The 18,816-nt window shown below is 44.3% G+C and overlaps 1 protein-coding gene across 5 annotated transcripts in view; it reads left to right on the forward strand.

Moving 5' to 3' along the window:
- RO60 (Ro60, Y RNA binding protein) overlaps window positions 1-18,816 on the forward strand; it is a 556,402-nt gene that overhangs the window by 251,038 nt on the left and 286,548 nt on the right. For 3 of the 5 annotated variants that reach the window (XM_069231624.1, XM_069231623.1, XM_069231625.1), the window contains 2 exons: window positions 14,506-14,643; window positions 15,252-15,368. In XM_069231624.1, the coding sequence (XP_069087725.1) occupies window positions 14,506-14,643; window positions 15,252-15,368 (255 nt within the window). The remainder of the gene's footprint in view (window positions 1-14,505; window positions 14,644-15,251; window positions 15,369-18,816) is intronic. The other 2 variants (XM_069231627.1, XM_069231626.1) reach the window with 1 other exon arrangement.

Here is an 18,816-nt window from a genome sequence, read left to right on the forward strand (position 1 = left end):
CCAGTTCGGTGTTCTAGTCCTTGCCACTAGGCGGGATGTTACACAGACCATGACCTTTGGAAATACAGATGATTTACAAACGCATCGCTGGTGCCCCAAAGGTGCACCAAACGCAAATCTGTCTTTTGCCCAAATGGGCCCAGGTGCCAGGAAGTCTGGTTCCCATATACCAGAAAGTCATCTATTCAGCTTCTCAGCTTCGAGCCCTACTCCCTGCTAAGGCATTCATGGCTTGCCTTTGAGGAAACAACGTAGTTTGCCGTCGAGGCATGGAGTGTCGATGGCAAGAGCTTCAAGACCTCCCTCTGCTTCGAGAACTTCAAGGCGTCTCTTGCTGTTCAGGACTCCGACACCATCTCAACACTCACTGTTGAGGTCCAGATCAGTGTAAGGCCCCTTAAGAGATCAATGTTGAGAACCACATTGACATCGAGATGTCGACATTTATTGCCATCAACAAGTCAGTTGATATCGAGACATAGAGGACTATCGACTTTGAGGAGCTCCTCAATCTCCTCATGACTTCAAGCGGCAAGAAGAAAGAGAAGGCGTATTTATACTTCACCGGATTCTGAGTATTATAGAGCATACTCCTCTACAAGAATGCCACCTTCCTCTCCATTTCCAACGCCATCTCCTCAACCACCTCCTTCGCCTTGTCCACCAAATCAACCTCTGCCTCTTCCGCCTCCTCCGCCTCCAGCGCCAGTAGTCCTAAGGTCCACAATGCGTTCTCGGTCACGCCATCACTCCAGACATCCTACCCTGAGAAGCTCATCTCCTTCGTCTTGGCGCTCACATCACGAGTATTACCGGTGGATGACATCACTACTTTTGAAGACGTCCTAGTAAGAGGAGCTGCAAAGTTGAATATACCAGTGTCCACTCCAACACCACTGACTTCAGTCATTTTTGAGACCCTATAGCACAGATCAGCATCACAGCCTTTACTACCCTTACTGCCAGCCATGTTATAACTGGTTGTGGACTTGTTTCTGACACTGGCCTCTGTCAAACCAGCCCCTTCCAGGCTCCAAAAGAGGTACTGGCCTCCAAAACAGGATCCTGTTTTTTATCAAACGGATCCTCCATTGGATTCTGTTATAGTAGTGTTAGCCAAAAAACATCATGCCACTACTACTACTTCCACAGTGCCTCCCGATAAGGAAAGTTGGTCGGTCAGAAAGTCTGCACTACAGCAGCAACATCAACGAAAGCCACAAGCACTACGGCCCTGTTAGGCAGGTATGACAGGACTTTATGGGACTCAATACAACAATTTGTGGACCATCTACCAAGAGACAAAAGGCAAGATTTTCAGGAAATTCTTAATGAGCGTTTTTTTGTGTCAAACCAGATCATTAGTGCCGCAGCTGACTCCTCACTCCTTGCAGCATGTGAATATTGCCATGGGACCACCCTCCGAAGGCATGCATGGCTTTGTCTTACCTCACTTAAACCAGAGGTTCAGCAGAGAGTTTTGAATCTACAACTCTCTGGCACGACTCTTTCAGAAGATGACGAGGTGGCAAGGATGAAGGCTGAGATTGAGGTGTTAAAAGCTGTTGGTCTGGAAAGATCCAGAAAACAATGTACATCTTTCCAACCCTATCACCGAAGATTCTATACCCAGAGGGTTCAAACCCATCAGTGGGGGTGCCAACAAAGCGGCACCCAATAACAGCAGCAGCATCACTCCTACTCATACCAGAGAAAGCAGGCCAGGGTCAAACCCCTCAAAGTGGAAAGCAACTATCTGTGTCTAGACCCTGAGTCTCTATTTCCCCCTCTTCTGTTACCCACTCCGGTTGCGGAAGCATGTCATCTTATTTGGCAGTGTGGCAAGAAATCACAAAAGATGCCTGGGTTCTGAATATTGTACAAAATGGATATTGTCTCAGATTCACTAGTCTTCCGCCATTCTTCCCTCTGAAACCGTCTAGTTTTCATCTCCCTCTGTTACGGTCAGTGGTCAACATCCTCTTACAGAAACAAGCAGTAGAACGGGTCCCTCACCACCAGGAAGGGACAGACATTCACACCAGGTACTTCCTGATGAGAAAGAAAGACAAGAATGAATTTAGACTCATTCTTGACCTCAAGTCATCCAACAAGTGGCTTCCACGAGAAAAGTTCTGGATCAACTGGCATGATGCAGGAAGTGACCTCTGAATTAGTATTTATTATTTTTTTAATATTATTTATTTATAAAGCACACACATCATCCCCAAGGGCACATCCTGATGCTAGAACCAAACAAGGAAGCTCTGTAGATAAAAGCCCTTTAAAGAGGATACAGCCAAGTTTCCAAATTTATCCCCAGTTACAATTTCACATTCCGATTGTCAGGAAACGCCACAAGTTCTTGAGGTTTGTAGTAGGACAAGACCACTACCAGTACAAAGTCCTTCTGCTTGGTCTCAAATCAGCACCCAGAACATTCTCAAAGTGCATGGCAGTGGTAGCTGTCCAACTGGGGAACCACTAAATATTTGTCTACCCCTACCTAGACGATTGCCAGATCAAGGCGTCCACGTCTCAAGAAGCTCAGCTTAACTACAGTTAGACTTGTAGTCTCCTCCAAGGATTAGGCCTCCAGGTCAGTCAGCAAGTCAGATTCTGTCCCGGTTTAGACATTGAACTACCTGGGAACTTCCATCAACACAATACAGGAAAGAGTGTACCCTTTGGAGGAGGACGTTGATCGATCCTTTGGAAGTGTCACTCTGTCATGACAGCTTGCCATCCAACAGTGAGAACAATATTCTCTCTCCTAGGCTCGATGGCATCCTGCATCTTCCTCACACTTAATGCTCGCCTTCACATGCAACCTTTGCAGGAATGTCTTGAGGACCAGTGGGACCAGCTGACAGGCAACTGGGAGGACAGGATAATACTGTCTTGTGATGCAAACTTGTCCCTGAAATGGTGGTGCTCCCCAAAGAACCTGCTTCGGGGATGCCTTTTCATCAGGAGATTTCTCCTCAAACAATAGTAACGGACGCCTCTCTAACAGTGGTGGGAGGCTCACATGGACCATCGCCAGATCCAGGGTACATGGTCAGAGAGAGAGTCCACATACCATATCAGCCTTCTGGAGTTACCCGCAGTCCATCTAGCAATAAGTGTTTCACCCGTTATTCAAATCCAACTCCCTGCTTGTCCATTCTGACAATACAAACACCAAGTACTACCTCAACAAGCAGGGAGGGACGAGGTCCAGACCTCTGTCACACAAAGACCAGGCAATATGGAAATGGCTCATAGCCAGGAATCTAACAATCACCACAACTCATCTTCCAGGTGTGCAGATTGCTTAGGCAGACTCTCTCAGCAGGATTCTGCAAGAAAACCATGAGTGGGTCTTACACAATGACGTCCTTTACGACGTATTTCTTCTGTGGGGCACACCTTCCATCGACCTGTTCATCAACGCAGAAAAAAAAAATTCAAAAGCTTCTCCTTGAGTTACTTCCAACCAGGGATGCGGGCAAATGCCCTATGGATCAGATCGACTGGTTCGGCAAATTTCTTTACGTCTTTCCACTGATTCCCCTGATCCCAAAAGTTTTCATCAACCCGTCCTACTTGAGACCCAAGATAATACTCATAGCTCCAGAGTGGCCACATCAATGGTGGTTCACATCCTCCTTCACCTGTCCATCCGTCCACCTCTCAAGCTGTCATGCAGGATAGACCTCCTGACGAAGTCCGGAGGCCAGAGACTACATCTCAATCCCTCCTCCTTGAATTTGGTGGCATGGCTCCTGAGATATTACAGTATGGCCACTTGAATCTGCCGCAGGAATGCATGAACATCCCGAAAGAGGCTAAGCACCCTTCCACCCATTCCGCATGTGCCTTCAAATGGAAGTAAATCTGCATTTGTTGTTCCTCCAAGATCGTGGATCCCACTTCTTGCAAGGAGGATGTCATACTGCCATACTTACTCCATATGGCTTGCAATTTGCCTGTATAAAGGTTCACCTGGCAGCACTTACTGCCTACAGAAAATGTCCTTCACAAACCTCTTTTTTTAAAATCCCAGTCACCAAGGATTTTCTAGAAGGTTTAAAAAAGTTTTTACCTCCGATTAGGCGACCTTTGCCTCCCTGGGGGCTTAATGTTTTACTCTCTTATCTAAAGCATGATCCTATGAGTCTATTCACAAAGCATTCCTGTAAGACATCTCCTGGAAGACCGCTTTCCTTCCAGCAATAATGTGAGATTGCAGGGTTAGCAAGATCCAAGCACTTTGTTCTTATGAACCATATACAATTGTCCACTCCAACATAGTGGTTATGAGAACTCATCCAAGTTCCTCCCTAAGGTTATTTTGGATTTTCACGTTAATCAGACCATATCTCTTCCAGCATTCTTCCAGCATCCCTCTACTCCAATGGACAGATTCCTCTATTCCCTGGATGGGAGAAGAGTTTTAAAATTCTACCTAGACAAGACATGTGACATTCGTAGGTCGAACCAACTGTTTATTAACTATGGCCTGGTCCATAAAGTTTTGGCTTTGTCTACACAGTCCAGTTCCTGATGGAGTGTTTCTTGCAACCTGTTATGTTATCAAAAGGCTAATGAAACACTATCAGCTAAGCCTAAAGCATACTCCACTAGGGGTAAAGTGGCTATAGCTGCTTTTTCTAAGAAATATCCCTATCCCAGATATGTGCAAAGCAGCTACCTGGAGATCTGTCCACACATTTACCAAACACTACTGCCTAGATTCCGATGCCAGAGCAGATGCTCAAGTAGGACAGGCCTCCTTTAGGAATCTGTTCGCTTGAAATTACCTTTTTTTGCCCTCTCCACTGCCTCAGCTAGGGATGGCTTGCTACTCTTTTCAGTGCTTATGACTACAAATGGAAATCCCCTATGAGAGAAGGAATAGTTTCTTACCTGTAACTCCAGTTCTTCCATAGGGGAATTTCCATTATCGTCATAAGCAACCCTTCCGCCTCCCCAGTGGATAGGACAGGGTTCATCAGTACACTGATTGATCAAGCACACGTCGCCTTAAAAAAGAATTGAAGCAACTGTCACCTGCTCAACATGATGGGAAACTGGTGGACTCTGTTTTCTTAAAAGCACAGCCTCTATTTTCACTCATATAATGGCAGCCTATAGAGCTAAACTGTCCTAGGTTGCTTCATTTCTCTGTTACTCCAAAAAAGAAAGGTGCTGTGACTGTTTTTACCAAAACACTATCAAATTAAATATATATATAATTTCCTGGCCCCTTTTTTGAACTCAAGAGGAAGAATTGGGCTATTTTAGCCTGACCCTATTGGCTGCACTGTAGTTATCTCTCTTAAGTGACTCTGCAGGCCTTCCCAAGAAAGGATAACATCGCCACTTAAGAGAATATTTTGTGAAGAAGCGCTCCGGGGTCCCCATACGTGGGCGGGACTATTCAGTGCATATGACTATAAAGGAAATTCCCCTATGAGAGAACTGGAGTTAAATTTAAGAAGCTATTCCTTCTTTATCATAGTTTAAAAAAACCAGTTGGCGCGCGAAACGAGCCTGGCGCAAATACTATTCCCACAAGAATAAAGTTAAGTTTAAGCTGGGTATAAGAGAGTATCTTCGAGCCTGTTGTATTGCCTGGGCGACTTCTCTGACAAAATCACTAATGCTCCAAACTCTTCAAAAGAACCTTTCCATATTGTGAAGTCTCTGATGAAGCCTGCTTCTGCCTCGCCTCTTCTGTCACTTTCTCAGACACATTGTACAAATCAAATGGATTATTTGGTTTTCAAACATGGCTGATATTTATGCTTCTTTTACCTTTACCCAGGATGAGGACAGCTATTCTTCCTCTCCTGTCTCACTAGAATGCTTCTGCCAAACTTTTCTCCTATTGACAATGTCAACTTTTTGTCTCTTTTGAATGCCACTGAGTCTGGATCGCCATTAGCCCCTTTGACACCAGGTATTTTGAGTACGATTTGCCCATTGTTTTCTCCAGTCTGTTTAAATCTTCTCATCCTCACTGTCTGTCAGTACCCTGTCGTGGAAACACGCAATGGTAGTACCATTACTCAAGAAACCTAAATTGGAAGTCACAGATTGGGCTAACTACCGTCCCATTTCACTGTTGTAATTGTTTGCTAAGATTAGTAAATTTGTTAATCAACAACTGTCATCTTCTTTGGAGACCAATGTGCTTTTACATCCTTCACAATCAGAATTCAGGTCAGAACCTAGCACTGAAACTACATTGCCAGGTGTAACCGAGCACCTCGGATCACAGATTGATGAGGGGGTAGTACGGCTCTCAACCTGCTGGATATGAGTGCTGCATTTGATAGTTTCCCGTCTGGTGCTCTTACAATGGCTAGCTGATCTGGGCATTCAAGGCCTGGCTTTGTCATGGCCGAGTTCTTTTTTGCAAGACCACTCCTTTCAAGTCTTTTCTAAACCTCATGAATCTTTGACTCACTTGTTACCGTACAGGGTTCCCTGGGGCTCTTCTTTGAGCTGCACTTTGTTCAGTATCTATGTTCTCCTGTTGGCACACATAGAGGAAGGGCATGCCTTGCGCTATTTTCTTATGCTGTTGACACACAAATAAATGTCTTTAACTCCAAAGGATGGTTAAGTTCATCTGACCTAAACTCCTGTCTTGATGTGGACCAACTTTTTAAAAGTAAATGGTAATAAGACTGAAGTTATTTTGATTGGCAGTCATCTCCAACTTTGGGACCCTCATTGCTGGCCGAAGGAACTGGGACCTTGTCCTTGTCCCAGCCAGGTGATTAAGGACTTGGGCTTTTCGCTTGATGATAAGTTCATCATGGACCAATAAATGACTAAGGTGGCACCCTGTTGTTTTGGCATCATAAGGTGCTTAAGGAAAATACTTTGGCTTCTACATGTTTCCTCACAAAGGACGATTGTGCAGGCCTTGATTATTTCAAGACGTAATTATGGCAATATTCTTTATTTGGGTACTACCAAAAATTCAATATTGGGATTGCAAATCTTTCAGAATGCCATATACTGTCTTTACCATCTTCCAAAATTTGTCTTGGCTTCCCACTATATTTATGACATACACTGACTCTCACATGATAAGCGTATTCAGTACAAGTCACTGTGTTACATGCAAAAAGCTTAAGATCATTGGTGGAACCATATTTTTCTAATCAGGCCTTATGCTCTAGCGATCCTAATATTACAGTCATCCCCTGAATACACAAGGCTAGGCTAGGAGGACATTCCTTTGGCTACTTAGGCCCTAAATTATGCAATTCCCTCTTTTCAGAGCTGCACATGTGGAACTCTTTTGTAAAGTACAAAAAGCAGTTAAAGACCTGGCTTTTTTAACTGCTGGTTTTCTGCCCTTTCAAGGTTGCTATGCACTTTAGAAGTCCGAAAATATAGTCTATATGTGCTCAAGGTAGAGGTGAGATTCTTTCCCCAGACAGTAGAAATGTATGGCTAACATACCAGAAACTGGAGGGAGGCGATCCAGACATAGAAGTAGGAAAAGAGGAATATGGATCCTTTAGAAATTTGATTCGTCCTTTTGCTGAGAGGAGCAGCTGATTGTTCTTCCCGATCACTGAAATTTGGTGGATGAGGGGGGGTCAAGGTAAGACTGCAGTTTCTGGGGTTAATTAGTGAGAAGTCTTTTAGGTGAAGACAGTTGTTTGTCTTTTTCCTGATCACTTTTAGTGGGGCTTTTGATAAGCTAGGTGTAGAAAGCTCATGTCTCTGTTGTGGATATTCTCGATTGAAGATTACCCTTCTGCGCCAAGGCTGTGTCTGGAGAATAGCCTCAGAGGACAGATGAAAGAAAAGTCACCCGAAACCTTGTGTTTTGATTGTATAAAAGTGGGTCCCACTACCCCACTTGTTGTTCTAGTTTCATGTCCTCTTCAACCAAAGAAGTGAGTGTTCTGCAGAGTACTCAGACAACTGCTGTGTAACCGGAGCTGGTGTCTGCCTGACAGATACTTTTTCAGAGCTGAGGGGACATCACCTGATGTCTGGCCTTGCTGAAAAAAGCTAAATCTCTGGCCTCAAGCAAACTGAAGCCACCCTGCAGCTGAAAAGAGGGGAGAAGCTTGCCAAACCTGTAGAGGTGTGATTGACCTGAATAGCCAAAGCAGTTTGAACCACAGCGCTGTGCAAGTCCACCAGCTGGAGGACAACTGGGGAGAGCGATCTTTATGCCATTAGAAATTTGGGCTACAAACTCTCCATCTGGATGATTCCTCAAGGAATCACAGACAATGGCCGTCACTAGTGCCCCCAAGAAGCTTGTGCCCAAGGTAGAGCATGCTGCTATCAAGTTAGTACACTGCCATCAAGACATTTTGTTGCCAAGTTGGAGAGTGCCACCATCAAGACTTTTGTGCTAAGGTGGACCGTGCTGCTGCCATTCAACAAGTGCATCCGAGGAGTGGTGTGCCCATGCAGCAGTAATCACCGCAGTGGCTGCCCTTGCACTGTTGTGACGCCTGACCTTGGCCATTCACTGATTGCAATTTACCAGTGACCCAAAAAAGGGTCCTTTATTCCCCTGATTCAACATCTGCCTGCAAAGAAATTGAATATCTCCCGCTGTCATTCTTCTGTGGTCCTCCCCAGATCACAAGTCGGTCTTCCAGCTGGCACGCTGCTCCTAGGGAGCAAACAAAACACATGCTTCAGGACCCCGAAGTTGCTGTATTTGGTATATGAAGGCTGGACTGTGGTTAGACTGTTTCTGAAGGTTGCTAAAAGAACTGAACTGAAGACTAAGCTTTGATACATGCATGAGAGAAACTGAACCTCATGGGGGAAGACTTACCTAGATTTGCTTACGGGGAGATGGCACCTGAGAGAAGCAAGATGGGACAGAATACTAGGCACAGTAGCCAAAGCACAGTAAGAGAATTGTGCTGTATGATGTGCTGTGAAGTATTGTTTTTTTGGGCCTATTCACAAACCTACCGTATTACAAAATGCTGTTCATAAATTTACTTGTGAAGGTTCCGCCTCTTCTTCTCCTATCTTTTTCTGTGCAGAGATCTCTGCACTGACTGATGAGTCTTCCCACACTTGTTAGTGGTCAATGTGGGAGAAGAGTGGGGAGTGGCTGGAAAATGGTGAGTATGTATGACTAAAGGAGGGGGGATTAGGCAGGAATCAAGGAATTTTATTAGGACTAGGGAGGTGTTTAGTTATGGACATGAACCCACCTAAAATAAAGTACGGGCATTGGTATTCACAAACTTCACTTTCAAAGTTGCTACAGCCAAAGAGGACCCAAATTAGTAGTAAATGTACTCCAGCTCAGAGCTGGAGTAAGTCCAGCACCACACATGGCCTACCACTGGCACTGCAGCATCATTCTTTAGAAAATAATAGAAGTAGGGACTTACAATAAAACCCCAGGGGAAATAATGTTGAATTAAATTATTTAAACTATTTAAAAATCTAAATACATTTAATTTACATGTTAAACAAATTATCTAAAAATAAAGCCTTTATTATTTTATTTAAAAATATTCTAATACCCGTTTTTGATTTGAGAAATGAATGTAACATTTATGTGAATTAAAAAATAATTAAATATATATCACTTTTAATGATTAATACATAATAAAACATGTCATTTCTTTTAAACAAAATAACACATGGTGTTTTGTTTTATTTCAACTACAGAAAAATAATGTTAATCTAATGTAGTCAAAATAATTACATTTTAAATTGAAGCTGCTATTCATGATGTAAGTTTTTGATCTACATTTAAAGTAAATATATAAAACAAATTGAAATGTAACAAAAAGTATTTTTACTATATTTTTTTTAATTTGAATACATTTTTTTAGTTTTCCTTATACTTTACCATAGGGAGCGATTTCTCAATGGTAAAGTGCAAAGCCATATTAGGATGGGCCCTGAGACATCAGAGACAAATGACCCCAGCTGTCATGACTTACTCCAGTAATCCACGAGTGCCCTATTGTCACCGAACGTCGGCTTACATTGTTATTTTGAGAAGGAGAAAATAAAAGGAGTATGGGTAGCAGTGCTACTCAGTGTGAATTTTACAACCCTAATTTTATGAAGAGTTGTATTATACAGATTCATGTTAACTTTATTCAAAGTAAATGGAAAAATATATAAATGGTGCTTGTACATAAGCAGTGTTCTGTTACACTGGGAGGGATATTTTTGTGTTGCTAACATGTTCTCGGATCCCTCACATAGAGGTATTCCTTGTTCATAATTTGATTGAAGCCTTGATAGAGAATAGGTGTTTCAGCTAGTATCCTTGGTAATTTATGAAGTTATTTTATTTAGCGCCAACATACTGCTTTATTAATGTTTATGGCCCATTTAAAGTACTATTCGCATACAAGGAGGCAACAGAATAATTGGCAAATAGACAAACTATCAACAGTTGGGATGATGAGCTTGTGTCCATGTGTGACAGTAGTCTGTTTCTATTCTTTCTAACCTTTTTTATACACTCCCGGATAGTGAATCAAAAAGGCTGGAACAATTTGTGAAGATGTTGTGTTCCACCAGCCTTGTGCTGTGGTCAGTGAACACCACATGCCTTTTGTGCCGCTATACACACTCTCTGTGGGATACGGTCGCTCAAGTTCTGCTGCAGATTCCAGAGGAGGCCCGTGCTATCGCCTCCAAAGCTGTCACCGATGGGAGGGATACAGCAAAGTTCACAATCAAATGTGGGCGGGACACAACCGACTGTCTAGGCAGATTGGTTGCAATAACTGTGGTCTTGAGGCGCCACGCCTGGTTGCGTACATCTGTTTTTTCAGGGGATTTCCAACAGACTCTTAAGGACATGCCCTATGATGGCTCCCATCTCTTTGGAAACAAGGGGGACTCGGCTTTGGAGAGGATCAAGGACTCCCAGGCTACGGCTCAGTCCCTCAGCCCTTCCACTGCCCCTCACCCAACAATCCGCATTTTGCCCCTTTTGGGCCAAGGAAGGGGCTCCCTGTCGCGTTCCTATCCCAGCTACCCTGCCACCCATGCTGTTCAGCTGCTGCGTGGCCGAGGACGCAGAATCCCACGTGGGTGTGGGACAGGGAACCAGAGGTATGCCCAGTCCACCCCTGCCCCTGCTGCAGCCTCCAAACCCTCCTAGTCCGTCCCCTCACTCCGGTTCAGTTGGCGGCAGGATTCGCCATCACCTGCCCCACTACGTGCCAAAGTCACACCTGACTCCCTCTCAGACACCCCCTTTCATCAGAGCTGTTCTGGACACAGTGCAGTTTTGGGCCTATCCTCCCGAATAGTGAGTCCAAGATATTCAGGCTATGATTCCAATCTTTCAGCCTCTGTCTTAGGTTTCGGTTAGACTGACTCTGAAGCTGCTAGGCCTCATGGCCTCCTGCCTCCTGCTAGTGACACATGCCAGATGGCATATGCGGGCTCTGCAGTGGGACTTTAAGTTCCAGTGGGCACAGCATTAGGGAAATCTCTCCGACATGGTCCAGATCTTGGAGGGGACTGCGAAAGACCTTCAGTGGTGGCTTTCGAATCTGCATTGTGTCAACAGCGGATCCCTTCCCCAGCCATATTTATCCATAGTGACAGATGCGTCACTTCTAGGATGGGGCGGCCAGATGGGAGAGGCGGAGATCAGAGACCTCTGGTCTCCGGCGGAGACTGGGCTCCATATCAATCTTCTGGAGCTCCGGGCGATCAGGCTTGCGTTCAAAGCATTTCTTCCCTCTCTTAAAGGGAATGTAGTGCAAGAGTTCATGGACAACACTACCGCCATGTGGTACTGCAACAAACAGGGCGGAGTAGGGTCCTGGACCCTTTGTCAGGAGGCACTGCGCCTCTGGACATGGCTGGCACATTAGAACATTACCCTGGTGGTTCAACGTCTGACAGGCTCTCTGAACGCCAGAGCAGACAAACTCAGCCGTCGATGCATAGCCGATCACGAATGGTGTCTGCATCAGGAGGTGGTGCAAGGCCTCTTTCAGCAGTGGGGAGAGCTTTGGTTAGATCTGTTCGCCTCTGCAGAGAATGCACAATGTCAGCTGTTTTGCGCATTGGAGTTTCCACTGAAGCACTCGCTAGGAGACGCTTTTCTTCTCGAGTGGAGCTCCGGCCTCCTTTCTGCCTATACCACTTCTGCCCAGATTTCTCAAGAAGATCAGGAACGACCGGGCCCAAGTTATCTTCGTGGCTCCGGACTGGGCACGGAGAGTATGGTATCCAGAGCTATTGAGCATGGCCACCGATCCTCCACTCAGACTGCCTCTTCGGGAGGATTTTCTGTTTCAGCAGCAGGGGACGGTTCTCCACCTGAACCTGTCCAATCTCTGTCTTCATGCGTGAAGATTGAGCGGTGGCAGTTGATGGCTTTTGACCTTCCTCCCAAAGTTTATGATGTTATCTTGGCAGCCGGGTGTCCTGCACCAAAACGGTATATGTCTGTCGTTGGCATAAATTTGTGGCATGGTGTTCCAACAAATCTGTTGACCCCCCTCTCTGCTCCTCTTTCTGAGGTTCTTTCATTCATTTTTTCTTTAGCCCAGAAGGGCTCTGCTTTGGGCACCTTTAAAGGTTATTGGCTATTTCGGCCTTTCTTAGGTTGCCTGATCAGCCTCGACTCTTTAAGTCTCCTATTGTCAGTTGATTCCTTAAGGGTCTCACCCATTTGTTTCCTCCCACTCCATTTATCTTGCCTCAGTGGGACCTCAATCTTGTGCTTACTTTCTTAATGTGTACTCCCTTTGAGCTGATGCACAATTTTCCTATACGGCTCCTTACTTTCAAGACTGTTTTTCTTGTTGCCATCACTTCTGCTCGCAGGGTGAGTGAGCTGCAGGCTCTTTCTTCAAAGTCCCCATACTTGTCTGTGCACCCTGACAAAGTTGTGTTACACACTATGGCTTTCTTCCTTCCCAAGGTCATTACACCTTTTTATGTAGGCCAGTCCATCACCTTGCCTACCATTTTTTATGCACCTCCATATCCTTCTCGTGAGGAGGAGAGACTCCACCTTCTGGACCTAAAAAGAGCGTTGGCATTCTATCTCAATCGTACTAAAGATTTCCAGGTGGACGATCAACTCTTTGTTGGATATGTGGCTGTGAAGAAAGGGAAGGCGGTGCAAAAACGTACCATCTCTCAATGGGTACTTCCTTGCATCAAGACGTGCTAAGCTTTGACCAAGAAGCAACCCCCCTGAGGGCTTGCACGCTCATTCCAAAAGAGCGATTGCTGCTTCCACTGCGTTAGCACACAGAGTTCCTGTCCTGGATATTTGCCAGGCAGCTACGTGGGCATCCTTGCACACGTTTACTAAACATTACTGCCTGGGCAGTCAGGTCCGTTGGGACGGCTAATTTGGTCATTCGGTCCTGCAGGACTTTCTAGTATGATCTTGGTTCGCAGCCCACCTCAGAGAATGGCATTGCTTGGGTATCTATTCTAAGGAAAGGAATCTGCAACTAGAAGTCTCTATCAGATGTACAAGTTACTTATCTTCGGTAACAATATATATCTGGTAGAGACATATTCTAGTTTCAGATTCCTTACACACCCACCCATCCTCCCCGCTTGCCAACTGATTTTTAGGGACAGGGCATCCCCATTCAGGGCTTTAGCTCTGGCGCACCAATCTCAGTGTTCTTTGAAGCTCTGCGCTTTGGCTTGGAGTCATGAAAAGAAACTGACGTCACTGCGCTGAGGCGGTGTCTATGTACTACTCCCGACGTCATCACGGCAACTACGATGCCAATGTCGCCTGCGGAGTCAACTAACGCCACCTACTGATGCGCAAGGGAATTGCTCGAAGAAAAAACCTCCGGATCCAGTCTGACGCCTGGGGGAAAATTCTAAGGTAGGGAATCTGCAACTAGAATATGTCTCTACCAGATCTATTGTTACCGAAGGTAAGTAACTGGTACATCATCTACAGTTGACATTGACCACATTCACATGGTTCTCAGTCCCACTTCTCCTGTAAAGCACTCCAGCATGAAAACATAGAACCTGCAGACGGTAGTCTGCTCCCCAGTACCCTAAAAGCATCTTCGTTAACTAATCGGCAGACTCTGTGCCGTACAAAAAATATATATCGAAACACAGAGTTCATAACTTCCACCCCTACACATATTGAGCCATCTAGTTCAGCTGCAAAGCCGAAATAGAGATGATGTTGGAAAGGCTGAAGTTCCCCCGTAGCATCTGCGATGTCATTAGGATCGTATAATTTTTGTTGGCAACTACATTGGAAAAGCTACAAAACGTGTTTAATGTAAAAGTATTTCAAGATCCACCAAAGATATTTTACCAAGAATAGTATTCCATATGTGATACCAACACAAGAGAAATGTTGTTATAGGCAAGTAACTTTTTCTTTTGCAGCGCCTCTGATTGCAAATAAACCTTGGTAGGGCAGTAGAAATGGAAAGGCAGTTAATAAAACTAAATGACGCAACGTTCATTGCTTTCCTATTGGCCGCTGCAAATGTTATTGTTTTCTTGTTTTTACAGGCTCATATTCATCCATTCCACGTTCTGGTTGCATTAGAAACATACAAAAAAGGACAAGGCAACAGGGGCAAGCTTCACTGGCTTCCTGATGCGACCATCTTGGAAGCTCTCGACCAGGCATTTTATAAAACATTTAAGGTATTTATCATATTAGTTATCCAGGTATCATTGTTGTGGTGAACTATTTCCAGTGAGGCTCAACGACTTATGTCAACAATTGATACAAAAAATGGGAAAAATATTTCCCTTGGAGGTTACAGAAAAGAAACACCCCTTTGATAGCCTGCACATTACACATACCCCACAAACCTTTATTGTTTGGTTTTACCTCCATATTTAGCCACAATAGATGCCTCTTTTGGTATACAAGTTTTGTTTTTTTAAACCTTTGTCATTTTGTAAAAATATGACGGCAAACAACAAGCAGCAACTCAACAAGGTGGAGTACACAAGCTGCAGGCCCCCTCAGGGCCCACATCAATTGCCACATTACATTAAAAAGATACTGTAGGGGTAAACATCACAAGACATAGGCATCCAGTTCTGAACATCTGGACCCAGCCTTACGCACCACAACCCCAATCTCCAGCCCTCACCCACCCACACGGATATGTTCACCCCTCACTACCCAAAGAGTCATCTCCCTCCCTTCCTGGTACAAAAGTGTTTGACATAGTAAACCCAAGTTTGTACATCAACTGGAAGTTTGGCTTCTGATGTAACTCAACACATTTGCGTTTCCTCAGCCACAGCCCAGTCTGAAAAACATCTCTAACCTAGAGCTCCTCCGACGGAGCCCTTACCCCATCCAAGTGATGGTGACTTGCCTCCATGCCAACACAAGTGCCAGCTCCATGAACGAGGTAAACAAGTTTAGCAACCATTTTTTAGCTTCACCTGTATCAAAGAAAAGTCTGAATATTTATTTGAGTTTTCTGAGCGTATCACACAGACAAACATGTCTCAGAGTTGTTAAACAATCGCATGTGTTTCGCCCCAGTGGTGGTGATAACCTCTTTCTAAATGCATCCTTGTTTGCATACAGTGTTAATTCATGTATGAGGTTTTCGATTGCTTTTGTATTCTGATTTTTTAGGGCAGTGGAAGTAAAATTAGGATGTGTCACCTTCTGCACATTAGGTAAATAGTTATATTTACTTTTCACACATTCACTTCCTCTGCAAAATAAATAAAATAATTTTTTATGATCAGAAATGTGCATATCTTCTCTGATGCCATTGGGCACCAAATTGAGATACTGCATTTAAAAGAGGTTTTGACTAAGAAAACGAGTACATTTTAGGCAATATGCTGCCATTAATGCCAGATGTGATGTCTCCAAGATTTTGAAAGCATACAAATTGTACCACCTGGTATGATATTTTTTAGTTAGTCTGATTAAATGTATGAAACACTTGTGCATTTGTATTTGTGACTGTGCACTGGCACATCTTTTGTGCAGGCAAAGAGCTTCCTGTTTTTAACTGGGCTTAAGGCTAGAAATTCCTTCAAAGTTTTATCATCTAATGGCTAGAGATTCTCTTGAACTTTTATCGCTTTATGTCTTGTGATTCCCTTGATGTTTTAGCACATTGTGGCTGCAAATTCCCTTTACGTGTATCACCAAGGGCTGCTTAAAGCTATTGAATGGCAAAATGAATGGCAAAGGAAATCTTTTATGTTAATGACCTTTGCCACATTCATTTAGTTTTTCCTTCTTGTACAACCATTAGCTATATGTTTCTACTTCTTAAATTTGCCTGCAAGTGATTGAACTTATGAACCTTTCAGTACTACAAAGCCTTGGTTGTTTGAAAAAACATTTTGCAATTTTCCTGATGTTCTTAAATGTTGTGATTCTCCAGTATTGGATCTTCCACAGATTCACATGCTTGAATCATTCCACGTTGTTGAAGTAGGAGTACCCTTGATAGCAGTAGTGAATGACATTCAGAACAGTTATTGTTAAAAACATTCACTTTCTTAGTTTATCCATAAGAACCAAAGTCCAACAAATCAGGCGACAGCACCCTCTAGAACACTTACCACAGAGGCTTCATTCTCTCAGAATTTCTACCACAGGTCGTGTGATGGGAGTTTCCCTGAGCTCTGCTCAGTTTACTAGTTTTCTCTCCAGATTTGATGAAGACTTCACTTCAGGACAAGACTAACATCTGCTTAGTCTTACTCTGACCCAACAACCATGTCAGAGCCAGCTAAGAAAGGTCTGTCCAGGCCATGTGAGGCTTATGTTTCAAAGTGGCAACACTCACACAAGGAGTGCACATACTGTCTGCACTCTGAACACAAGATAGAAGACTGTAAGATATGGCACACTTTTACCCAAAAAGACATTGAAGGACTGAGAGGGAAGGATATTAATTTGGCTCCAAAAATTAAAATCCAAAGAAAACCCTTTGTCTGAGGAGGACAGTGACGATTCCTCAACGACTATCAAATCTGACCAAAGGGTTAGGTCTAATGAAACAGTGTCCCTTGGGTCACCTAACAAGGTATTCAAGAAGACCCACCATGGATCATCAGGGCACCCAAGGAGATCTGATGAACATCCACAAACTTCTGAAAAGGAACAAAATCTCAGAAAAGGTTAAATCCGAACCTAACCACCCTTCTCTAAAGGAGACACATTTGAAGGGACACTCCAAGTCTCTGTCGTCAACAACAAAACCATTTGAAACTGCTTCCACATCAGAATTTGAGTTCTCGTCAACAACAACACTGTTGACAAGGGCACCGTCGATGATGACACTGTTGGAGACAAAACTGTCAGCAAGATCACTGTCGACAACAGTTATGCCGACGAGGGCCCTGTCGACGACGACAATGCTAATGAGAGCCCCATCAATGACAACAACACCTCCAATGAAGGAAGTGGGATTGGGAGCACACTGCCTCACATCCCAGCGCAGGTGGCCCCTTTGCATCCTGGTAAATGCAGTTCACAGTTAGCGCTTACTTGAAAATTATCTGTAGTTTTTCACCAAAGTTGGTGCAGACATTGCTGTTTATCTCTAGACGTGTTTCTGGGTTTAGCCCTTCATCAGTAGAGAGCAGAGAACAAGGAAAATTCATCTGGGGTTGCTGGAAATGCTGCCAAAATTCTCTCAGGTCAAGTACCACTCACAGGTACACGTCAGCTCACTGGCTCAATGGAGCCTTTTAAACAGGAAGTGGGGTTTGGAGCACACTGCCTCACCTCCCAGCGCAGTTCGCCCCTTTACATCCTGGTAAATGCAGTTCACAGGGCTTACTTGAAAATTATCTGTCGTTTTTCACCAAAGTTGGTGCAGACTTTGCTGTTTATCTCTAGACACGTGTTTCTGGGTTAGCATCTCCAAAGCTCGTCAGCTCATGGGCTCAAGGGAGCCTTTTAAACAGGATGGGGGGTTGGGAGCACACTGCCTCCCATCTCAGCGCAGTTCGCCCCTTTGCATCCTGGGAAATGCAGTTCACAGTTAGCGCTTACTAATTATCTGTAGTTTTCACCAAAGTTGGTGTAGACATTGCTGTTTATCTCTATACACGTGTTTCTGGGTTTAGCCCTTCATCAGTAGAGAACAAGGAAAATTCATCTGGGGTTGCTGGAAATGCTGCCAAAATCGTCTCAGGTCAAGTACCACTCACAGGCACACAAGTGCATCTCCAAAGCTCGTCAGCTCACTGGCTCAAGGGAGCCTTTTAAACAGGAAGTGGGGTTGGAAGCACACTGCCTCACATCCCAGCGCATTTTGTCTCTTTGCATCCTGGTAAATGCAGTTCACAGTTAGCGCTTACTTGAAAATTATCTGTAGTTTTTCTCCAAAGTTGGTGCAGAAATTGCTGTTTATCTCTAGACACGTGTTTCTGGGTTTAGCGCTTCATCAGTAGAGAGTAGAGAGCAAGGAAAATTCATTTGAGGTTGCTGGAAATGCTGCCAAAATCATCTCAGGTCAAGTACCACTCACAGGCACACAGGTGCATCTCCAAAGCTCGTCAGCTCACTGGCTCAAGGGAGCCTTTTAAACAGGAAGGGGGGTTGGGAGCACACTGCCTCACATCACAGCGCAGTTGGCCCCTTTCCATCCTGGTAAATGCAGTTCACAGTTAGCGCTTACTTGAAAATTATCTGTAGTTTTTCTCCAAAGTTGGTGCAGAAATTGCTGTTTATCTCTAGACACGTGTTTCTGGGTTTAGCGCTTCATCAGTAGAGAGTAGAGAGCAAGGAAAATTCATTTGAGGTTGCTGGAAATGCTGCCAAAATCGTCTCAGGTCAAGTACCACTCACAGGCACACAGGTGCATCTCCAAAGCT

This window comes from Pleurodeles waltl, chromosome 4_2, assembly GCF_031143425.1.
Source record: "Pleurodeles waltl isolate 20211129_DDA chromosome 4_2, aPleWal1.hap1.20221129, whole genome shotgun sequence".
Taxonomy (NCBI): Eukaryota; Metazoa; Chordata; class Amphibia; order Caudata; family Salamandridae; genus Pleurodeles; species Pleurodeles waltl.